Source organism: Drosophila nasuta, chromosome 3, assembly GCF_023558535.2.
Source record: "Drosophila nasuta strain 15112-1781.00 chromosome 3, ASM2355853v1, whole genome shotgun sequence".
Classification (NCBI taxonomy): domain Eukaryota; kingdom Metazoa; phylum Arthropoda; class Insecta; order Diptera; family Drosophilidae; genus Drosophila; species Drosophila nasuta.
The window spans coordinates 43494868-43504978 of record NC_083457.1 but is presented as its reverse complement, the minus strand read 5'-3'; the positions used below and the strand labels follow the sequence as shown (position 1 = coordinate 43504978).

The following is a 10111-nucleotide window of genomic DNA, read 5'->3' as shown; positions in this document are numbered from 1 at the left end:
ATGTTGGCCAAGAATTCTACGATCACAAATCGATATTAAAAAACAATTCAATCTATCGATGCATCGATAGTGCCAACGATGTTTCTTGAGCTCTCAGAAAACAACAACAAACGTGAGCACGACGGACAAACGACAAGTTAATAAAAAGTGCATTCGCTGCGTGGTTTAAGCAACTAAGTAATTGTAAGGTGTACAATTCGCATTGCATACGAATTGATTTTACCGCAGATGTAACAAAACGCGACGCACAAACACTGTGCTCGCTTTTCTTGGGGTGCTTTCGTTTTTTCTTCATGGGCAAACTATGAAAATTGATGAAACGATAATTTGACGACTCGTTCAGCAGAAAAATTAAAAACAACAAACAGCAAGATGTGGATTCAACCGAAGGATTTGCTGCTACCATCGCCTTTCTGGTAAGTGACAACAAAATTAATTTCACAACTTGGGGGTGTTGCCTTCTTCTTCCACTAAGCATTGGGATGCTGTGCACAGCCATCGAAATTCCCCCGCACCCGCAGTTCCAGCAGCTGATTAATTTAAAGTACGCACACACGCGCACTCATAGCACAACAGTATTTTCGTGTAGGTGTATGCATGTATTGTGTGGCTTTGTTATTATTGTTGTTGTTTCTTTCGCGAACTATAAGCTGATAACTAATTGAGCAGAGTTCAAGTCACCAACTCTGCTCTTGCTCGTTCTCCCTGCACAGATTCTCCAAGCACAGTTTCTGAACAAAGAGTCAGCGAGAGCTTCAAAATATACATATGATTGTTCTTTTTTTGGTTTTGCTGTTGTGGTTCGCAGCACAACTGTTTTTGTTGCTGCGTAATACCAACACACTCCCAACGCACACGCACACTCACATGCACCCGCTCGTCTATTTGAGTATTTATGATGTTTATTTTTTGATTTCGCTTTTTTCTGTTACAGGATCGCTGAAATGTATTCCAAGTATTTTGTGCTACAAAAGCGACGAGGGCACGGCGAATCTCGTGGCTTTGGATCCATGCTGGTGGGCACATTTGACAGCGTCATGAGCACCAAACCGGCGCCATATCGCATACTGCATCAGACGCCCTCCTCCGAAGTTTCTTACGGTAGGTTTGCCATCTCCCCTTTCTACCTCCCGTTTAGCACCTTATCAGCGAAAGAGAGGTATACATATTGGGTTTGAGTGGGGGAAGTATTGTCCATTCACTCGGCGACTCACTGACTCATCCACTGCATACACACTGGGAAAGGCAGATCTATACATGTGTTATATGTATGTATGCGATAGATTTGTGTTGCAGTGGGACGAATGTCTTCACACATTTACAATTAATAGAGTGTACTTCTGGGTTCTCGTTACGCAGGTAAAGATGTTTTTGAAGTGTCTATGAATGGGTAAAGATGTTTATGAAGTGTCTTTGAGTGGCTTTAAAGACAGACTGTACAGTAAAAGATGACATATATGTCATATATATATGATATCAATTCTGAGTTTTCACTGTATACTATATAGAGTATAAAATATAAGTGAGCATAAAAAGTTCAATGATACAAGAAAGGAATACTCGAAAATAAGAGTAATATAAAATTAAAGAAAAAATTGATATATTTAAAAAAATGGAAATTAAAAAGAATGTATAGATAATTTGAAAAGACGGAAATATCTTATTCTCGATAAGCAGGTTAAGATATTTAATCATATTAAACACAGACTGTACCATTATGGAATACAGAAGTATACTTTTAATGCTGTGTATAAAAATTATTAAGTAAACAAACAAAAAATGTGTCAGTGAATAAGATAGGAGAAGAAATAATAATGAATAGGTAATATAATACTACTAAAGAATGAAAATAATATAAGAGAAGACAAGAGTATGAAACAATGTGCATACTTATAGCGTCAGCTGATCTTAATGAATTAAATAAATGCAGCATAATGTCACGTATCAACGCCAATAATTCAATGGTTAGCCTTAGTAAAGTTCACTACTCAATACATTTTTACTTTTAACAAAGAACTTTGCAGTGAATGCACTGAAAAGGAAATATTGATTATGTTTATATTTATGGATTATGTTTATTATATGTCCTTTAAAATTTATATAAAGCTAGAAAACAATGATCTCTTTCATTGCTCTTTTAAACATAACTAAGTATATTGAACAAAATTGAGCAAAGAGCAAAAAGAGCAATTTATATTTGACTAGTGATTTGGAAAATATTTTATATAATTTATGCTGTCAGTATTGAACTCTGCTGACACTCAGGCTCAAATGTCTTTAATCAAGCATTTGAAATATCTTTATAATACAAATTCACTTTTTGCCGATATCTGATTGTTTGTTCAGCTGATATCTAGGTTTGTGTGTTCCACACACACAACAATCTTACATATTCACATATATCGTATATACATCTATAAAAATCAGCTCAACTAACAGGCGAAAAGAAATCTATAGCAAGCAACTGTATTTATTTTTGCTGCGTAATAATAAATGTTGTAAATATATGAGTTCAATTCCTTGGGGACTATTGCCCGCATAAATGAAATGCTACAATGATTTTTAAAATAATTTTATTTTAAACCTCGAACAACTTTTTTCTATTTCCATTTCCATTTAATTTGTAGGTTTTGACCGCAGACAATGAAATCTTTAAACAGCTTTAGGTTGCATTTAAAACATATTAAATATAAATACTCATTTGCTGTATTAATAAATTGTTCTGATAGCTCAGCAAATGTGTCACCCCCCTTAGATAACTCAAAGTAACACAGTATATAGAATTGTTTATTTGATAGCATTACAAATTATGAGAGCACGGTTTTCTAATAGTTATTATTATGATTATTCCTTATCGCTAGAAATTGCAATTGGTCTGACGCAAGACGAGATCGTAAAGGACTGGGAATGGCTGCAAACGAATCTCTTCAGTGTGCTCAATGAAATGGAAAATGAGGAGGAAGTGACAAACTTTACAATCTGCAAAATACAATCGCTGTATGCTCAAAATAATCAAGACGATACCGGTGAATCGCCGGACTTTAAAGTTATGACCTCACAGTTTCGAAAAATCTTCAAAATGCCCGAAGAGGAGCGTCTGGTCAACTCGTATTCAGCCACGTAAGTACAATAGTCCCAAGAATTGAACACTTTGTTAATTTCTTTGTTTTTCTGCAGATATGTCAAGAACAAAATACCAAGGCAAGGACAATTGTACATCTCGCTGAATCATGTCTGCTTCTATTCCTATCTCTTGAGCGAGGAGATTAAGCGTATCATACGTTTTGCGGAATTGGAGGACATCAGTCGCAGTGGCAAAACAATCTATTTGAAGACTACCAATAACATGACCTACAATTTTACACTGATCTTTAATGCAAGTAAGGCGCATGCTCTCATCGAGCAGCTCAATAAGATGGCCATACAAAAGTTGATACAAGATCCAGAGAGTCCTGTTGTCGATCACGACACATCGAATTACACACGCTTTGCCACAAAGATGTCGAAAGAACCTGTACTCCTGCGCGACTTGACAGCACGTCAGAAATCCGAAGAGTTTCGAGTTTATTTCCGTCTACCACAAACAGAAATTATTGATGGCAAAATCAAGGCGGATATCTGGACGCCGTACTCGAAGCGTTTTCATGCCGGCTACATTTATCTCTCGCCCAATTTCTTCTGCTTTCGCAGCGATGTCAAGGATTTGGTTAGCCTTGTCATACCCATGAAGACTATTAAGGTGAGTTAAATGTTAAGAAACTTTTATAAGCAATTACTTGATTAATATTACTATTTGCAGAGCGTCGAGAAGAAGGACGATGGCCAACAGCGTTATGACAACCAGATTGTCATTTTTTCGTCGGATAATGTGCCCTTTATGTTCTCAAAGATTGTCGATCGTGAAGTGCTCATCTCCAAGATCACAGATTTACTTTCCCGCATACACATGTAAGATATTTTTCCCAATTTAAGTAATATAAAGTATTTCAGTGTCATTTTTCTTACAGTCCCGTGAGCAGGGAGCGCGCTAAATATGATATATCCTGGAGTAAGCAGACTGCTTTACTCAACACATTCAAGACGCAGTTCAGTCCCGACATACAGAAGAAACAGGAGCAGAAGCTGGCAAGATGGGAGGATCATTTTCGTGATTTTGGACGTGGCATTGCGATGTTTCGCACTACAGATGTGATTAATTTGATTGTGGAAGGCATACCGGATAAATTGCGACAGGAGATCTGGCTCATCTTCTCGGGCGCCATACATGACAAGGAAATGAATCCTGGACTGTATGAGGATCTCGTAGAAAAGGCTGCCTGCATTAAAAACAGCTTTGTCCACGACGAGATCGATCGTGATTTGCCACGCTCACTACCAGAACATCCGGCCTTCCAATGCACTGATGGCATTGGCGCCTTGCGACGCGTGCTCCAAGCGTATGCATTACGGAATCCACAGGTTGGCTACTGTCAGGCCATGAACATTGTGTCATCGGTATTTCTATTGTTTTGTGATGAGGAGAACGCCTTCTGGATGCTGGCGGCGCTCTGCGAGAATCTATTGCCTGACTATTACCAGGACAAGATTGTGGGTGCCCAAATCGATCAAGGTGTGCTCAATGAATTGGTGGCAACGCATCTATCCGATTTGCATGAACATCTGGAGCGATTGGGTGTCATCAAGATGATCTCCATCTCCTGGTTCCTCACCATATTCATTAGCGTCATCAGCTACGAGAGTTCGCTGCAAATTCTCGATTGTTTTTTCTACGAGGGCGCCAAAATCATATTTATGATTTCGCTGCAAATCATCGAATGGAATCGAGACAAGCTGCTTGATTGTCAGGACGATGGCGAAGCTATGCTGGTATTGCAAACGTATTTGGAGGGCATCTACAATCCAGAGTATCAAGTGCCACCGCCCACAGACAAGCGCAGACAAGAACGCCCCCAAACCCAAACAGTGCAGACTCTCATCTACGAGGCGTATACGAAATTCGGTGCAGAGCTCACGCAACAACGCATCGAGGAGTTGAGAAATAAACACCGTCGACTCACTGTGCGACAATTTGACATTGACAACGAGAAGACTATCGTGAAGGCGCATGTCCAGAACCCATACTTCGAGCGCCTTGAGCTGCACACGCTGCTCACGATTATCAGAGAGGAGAAGCTGGTGCTAAAGTCGGTTCAGCAGCAGCAGAAGACACAAAGCTTGAGCGAGGCGCCACAGCTGCAGCATCATCAATCGCCCGCACGTGATATTATGCCAGGCGGCGGCAGTGGACGCCATGAGGCCTATTCAGTTAACTATGAAGTATTCCACACGCTTTTCAGCGAGCTGACGCCTTGGCGCAAATGCGTCAGCGTCGACATAGCCGAGAAGCTGTTCAGGGTAAGTCGTAATACTTTTTGCATATATTTGTTCTACGACTTTAATGGAAATTTTCTTTTTTAATCAGCTCACGGATAAGAAGGGCACGGGACAGCTGGACTTTGGGCAGCTTGTCAATGCCTTGGGCTTGGTTTGCTCCAACAAGAGCACGGAGAAGTTGAAGCTGTTGTTTGTGTTGCATTTGCCGCCGCTGTTGTCGAAGGCGGAAATTGAGCGCACTCGTCGTCCACGTCCACGCACCAAAGACGATGCCGAAGAGGCCATCGAAGCGGAGGATTTCTTTGAGTAAGGCTTTATTATAAAGTAGAAGAGTTACTCTTATTTAGAGCCAACTGCAAATTAAAAAAGAAAACTTTTTTTATGTTACTTTTTCGCTTTCGCTAATATTTTTTTGTCTTGCTTACAGTGATGATGCCTCCGAGTCGATTGAAGCGCTGCCATCGCCATCGGATCAGAACTTCGATGCCGATGACTTTGCCTTGATCAGCGCCACACAGCATTTGCATAATCTGGCTGGCATATCGGGCAACACATTCATGGACTTGTCACGCACACCGAATCTATCGCTGAACTCGAATGCCTCGTCGCTGGCGCATCGCAACTCGACGTTCTATGTGGATCTGCCGGGTGCTGCTGGCCTAGCCGGACTGTCGGGTACTGCAACACGCACTGATGCTGGGCAGGAGGACGACTACGACATCGGCCTACACCAGCAGGGACGTTACGAATCGATTGACACATTTTCGGATATTTCAGATTTGGGAGCGGCCCGCATGACGCCCCCGACGACAGCAGCTGCATCATCAGCAGCAGCTGGTTCAAATGCGGCTACAGCCGCCGAGCAAATGCTACTGAACGTTGAGACTATATCGAATTTCTCGCAGATCAGCGATCTGGTTGCAGCCACACGACTTGATCGTGCCGACTCCAACGCTACGGACACACGCAGCCTGGGCAGTCTGGGCTATTTGCTAGATCAACCCAATGAGGGAGCCGCTGGCGGCCATTCGCCAGTGCCGCATATGCGTAAAGAGAATTTCCAGCTGCTGTGGCGCAGCATTATCGAGATCATGGGTTGTGTGCAGGACGAAGAAATGCGACGAGCATGTAAGTAACGCGAACTGAAGCAACTATCGAATATTTAAGCATTTTCTTTTTCACGTTGACAGATGAAAATCTCATTGAGTTGGGCAACAGCAATATCAAAAAAGAGCCGAGCTTGGAAAGCTTTACACAGCTGAATTTAGCTGGCAGTGGAGATGAGGTAAGTTCATATTTTCTCTTCTCTAGAGTGCTATTAATGTGGTCCTTAATTACAGCAACCGGATAACAATGGCAATCCCACAACGCCGGCTGCAGAGCCGAGCAGCACAACGCGTCTGTTTATTGCGCTCGAGGAGGAGCTGCGACAGGCCAAAGCAGCTGCTGCGGGTGGAGGAGCCGCTGCAACCACAAGAACAACAAACACAACGAGCAGTGGCAGCAGCAGCAGCACGAACATCTCTGATGGTTGGCACATATCCATCAAACAGTTTATCGCCACAGCGCTCACATGCGAATGCATTGAGAAGGCATTCCAGACGAGCACACGCATTGTGGAGCAGATCGAACAGCTGCAGAAGAAGAGACGCAAATGCTTGTCCACCAACTACAACTACTAAATTCCCCCCTCAATCTCTCCCCCGTAGAACCCAATGTATTAGCCATAAAAAGAAACTCTCTATCCACCAACCCCAACTTCCCTCAACAGATAGAACTGTGCAATGCGGCTTGAACCGTCGTTATATACCGTTTTATATATAAATATGTATGTGTTGTGTACCCGTCTACTATCCGAATTAGTTAAGCCAATTGTTTGTGAATATATAGTTCTATTATACCTATTATTATTACATTATATGAAAAGATGAAAGTCCAACTTAATGTGGCAAATTTATTTCAATATATATGCACAGTTATATATCGACATAATTAATATACACACATCAACTCATTTACTACTGATCCATTTCCACATCCTCTAGCTGCTTTGAGTTCCTTCGCGCCGCCGACTCCTGGCGAGCATGCTCCGCGCTCCGCACCAGACACTCCTCATAGTTCCACTTGGGGAAGACGCGTTTGTAGAGATACATGAATGCGGTGTCATAGGAACGCAGCTGGCCATCGAAATAGCACTTCATGTGACCGTGTGTGCCCAGCGATTCCTTAATGTGACCCAGACGACCGCATTTGGTGCGTAGTTTCACCGGCTTGAAGTACTCCACGTCCTCCTTGTAGAAGAACATGTAGCGTATGGTGGCCGATTTACGATTGATGCGCATCGGATGTCCACTAAGCACCACACGCTTTAGCACAATGCGATCCGGATTGCAGGAGAGCAGGCGACCACGTGCCACCAAAGCAAGTGTAGAATCGGGATTCACCTTGAACGCCAGTATGGCAGAGGGTGGAAACTGTATGGGCGCATAGAAAGTGGCGCAAACAGTTTCGTAAGGTCTGAAGAACCGTTCAAACTTGTGCTTATCCCCGTTGGTGTGCTGACTGTAAATGGGATTGACGACAAATCGGCGATAGCCACACTGCACAATCAGTTGCTCCTTGGACTTGAGAGGCACCTCAGAGTCAGGGATGCGCTGCAACACCACATTCATCACACACATCTGATGTTCATGCGGCAACATGCCGTAGACAATCACGTTGTCGGTATACTGTGCGGATCGGAAAGCATCCCAGCGGCTTTGGGACACGTTGATCACATGCAGCGTGATGTACAAACCGGGCTAGAAATAGGAAGGAATCCAATTAACACTTGAGTGATTAAATAAATAAGCTTAAATCACTCACCTGAATGCCCACGAAATCCTTAGCCTCTGTGAGGATGCGTCGCTTGGTACGATCGAAGTTCTTAAACTGATAGATGCGCGCATAATCGCTGGGCAGATTCTCTTTGGCATCCCAGGGCGAGGTGCGGAACGATTCGAGGCCTCGATACTTTTGGAAACGCTCGTGAGCCGGCACATCGAGTGGCGTATCGATCTCATCAGGCCACAGCTGATCCGTGCGCGCCTGCTGCAGTTTTTGCAGAGATTCACGCTCCTCTTGGAAGTCCATTTGCTGATCGTACTTTTCGTCATTGATCGCTGCTTCCGAGGAGACGGAAACACTGTCCAAATACTCTTCTGTGTCCGAGTCACGCTTCTCGTACTCATCCTCGAACGATTTATTGTCACAGGACATGAAGTCCTCATCCTCGTCCTCTTCATCGTCACTCATATCTTCATCATCCTCATCGTCGTCGTCGTCATCACCGTCTTTGTCCTCTACCTCCTCGACATCAGGTATCCAGGCAGCTTGATAGTCACTGTAACCTTTTGGCACACGTTTGATTAGACGCGTCTTCTTGGTTTCCTTTTGCGAGGCCTCTATTTCCTCCTCCGTTGGCCACGTTTGCTCCGCATCCATAGGATCAGGTATATTCTCCGCTTGCAGCGACGTTTGCTTAGCCGGATTGCTGACAGCCAATACGCGCACCTCCGTGGACTCGCCTTCGCGACTCTTGTCCAGCTTGTAAGGATCAGGTGGTCCATCGACTTGACCCAACTGATAATCGCCAAGACCGGGTATATGCACTAATCCGTTGACGTTCAACGATTGACCACGCAAAAAACCAGTTATTTTCAGCGTACCGAGCTCACCGTTGGGCACATATTCCACGACATCGCCAAACAGATGTGGACGATTCTTGACGTTGTGCAGCACACGTTTCTTTTGGCCTCCAATGCGTCGCATCACATTCAATCCTTCACCTGAGCTATCCAGCTGCATTAACTTCTCTTCCGGCAGCAACTTGGTGATGAACTTTTGTGCCGCCTGCTTGGCAGCTGTGCGACGCTTGGGATTTATGGACTCGAGATCCATCAGAGCAACAACAGGTGTGGGAATGCCCTGAGCTGAAATCATGTTGAACACCCGCTGTCCCCAGCGATCGAAGATCTCATCCTCACCAAACGACGCAGAGGTTAGCATCAGCGTTGTGTCGCACACCTTCAGATAGTCGAGCACAATCAACTCGTTCCCACGTCCAATGGGAGGCACCACAAATGCGAAGCGTTGCTTAAACCGCGGTAGATTCATATAAACAATGCCGCTGCCTGATTTCTCCACCACAATCTCGCTGTCGCAACTTTCCAGGATGGCCAATGCAGAGTAGGCATCGATTTGCTCGTGCATCGGCAGCAAACAGACCAGAAACGGAGCCGTGTTTTGGCCTCCAAGTTGTCGCTTCTGCTGCAAAACTTCATCGCGTTTGTTTTTACGCAGTTGATTCATTTGATTGCGTCGCTGCTCCTTGCGTTGCTGTTGCTTGTGCTTATGCGAAATGGCCTTCAAGCCAACTTTGCCTAAAAAACAAACAAGTTAATGCTGCACTTGTTGTTGAGGTGCAAAACACAAGACAAACCTTTTACTGCATTGTCGATGGCGCCTTTGGAGCGATGACGTCCGGTTTTATGCGCCTTATTCGTTTGCTTCAACGGTCCTGGCCGATGAAATGTATGATCCGCCATGGTTGGCTTGTTTATTTCCACAAATTAAAGCGAAATTAGCACTATTTTTACACCGAGTTGTTTTCCTTACAGGAGAGGCAAGCACATGTTTCCAAAAGACTTATCGATATCGTTGAATCGGGATATCGATGGCAGCTGCGCGATGTGTGACC

General features: G+C 43.9%; 2 protein-coding genes across 3 annotated transcripts; one reads left to right on the top strand and one right to left on the bottom strand.

The window, feature by feature from the left end:
* The first annotated feature begins 22 nt into the window (after positions 1–22).
* On the top strand, positions 23–7262 carry LOC132788780 (TBC1 domain family member 9). Of its 2 annotated transcripts, XM_060796355.1 has the most exons (11): positions 23–416; positions 935–1101; positions 2862–3120; positions 3178–3739; positions 3800–3948; positions 4008–5394; positions 5462–5679; positions 5801–6048; positions 6151–6501; positions 6564–6658; positions 6714–7262. In XM_060796355.1, the coding sequence occupies exons 1-11, from the start codon at positions 373–375 to the stop codon at positions 7053–7055; spliced, it is 3822 nt and encodes a 1273-aa protein (XP_060652338.1). In that variant the 5' UTR covers positions 23–372; the 3' UTR covers positions 7056–7262. The 2 variants fall into 2 exon arrangements, with proteins under 2 accessions (XP_060652338.1, XP_060652337.1); XM_060796354.1 differs by having other exon boundaries at positions 24–416; positions 5801–6501.
* A 45-nt stretch (positions 7263–7307) lies between these two features.
* On the bottom strand, positions 7308–10065 carry LOC132788781 (pre-rRNA-processing protein TSR1 homolog). The gene is made up of 3 exons (XM_060796356.1): positions 9854–10065; positions 8239–9794; positions 7308–8174 (listed from the first exon to the last, which is right to left on the bottom strand). The coding sequence occupies exons 1-3, from the start codon at positions 9957–9959 to the stop codon at positions 7392–7394; spliced, it is 2445 nt and encodes an 814-aa protein (XP_060652339.1). The 5' UTR covers positions 9960–10065; the 3' UTR covers positions 7308–7391.
* Positions 10066–10111: the final 46 nt, after the last annotated feature.

Coding starts and splice junctions, on each gene's coding strand:
- LOC132788780 (XM_060796354.1), top strand. CDS start 373: ATGTGGATTCAACCGAAGGATTTGCTGCTACCATCGCCTTTCTG. Junction 3,949..4,007: donor TTACTTTCCCGCATACACAT/GTAAGATATTTT, acceptor TTTTTCTTACAG/TCCCGTGAGCAGGGAGCGCG. Junction 5,680..5,800: donor GAAGCGGAGGATTTCTTTGA/GTAAGGCTTTAT, acceptor TCTTGCTTACAG/TGATGATGCCTCCGAGTCGA.
- LOC132788781 (XM_060796356.1), bottom strand. CDS start 9,959: ATGGCGGATCATACATTTCATCGGCCAGGACCGTTGAAGCAAACGAAT. Junction 9,795..9,853: donor CATCGACAATGCAGTAAAAG/GTTTGTCTTGTG, acceptor TTTGTTTTTTAG/GCAAAGTTGGCTTGAAGGCC. Junction 8,175..8,238: donor AGGATTTCGTGGGCATTCAG/GTGAGTGATTTA, acceptor TCCTATTTCTAG/CCCGGTTTGTACATCACGCT.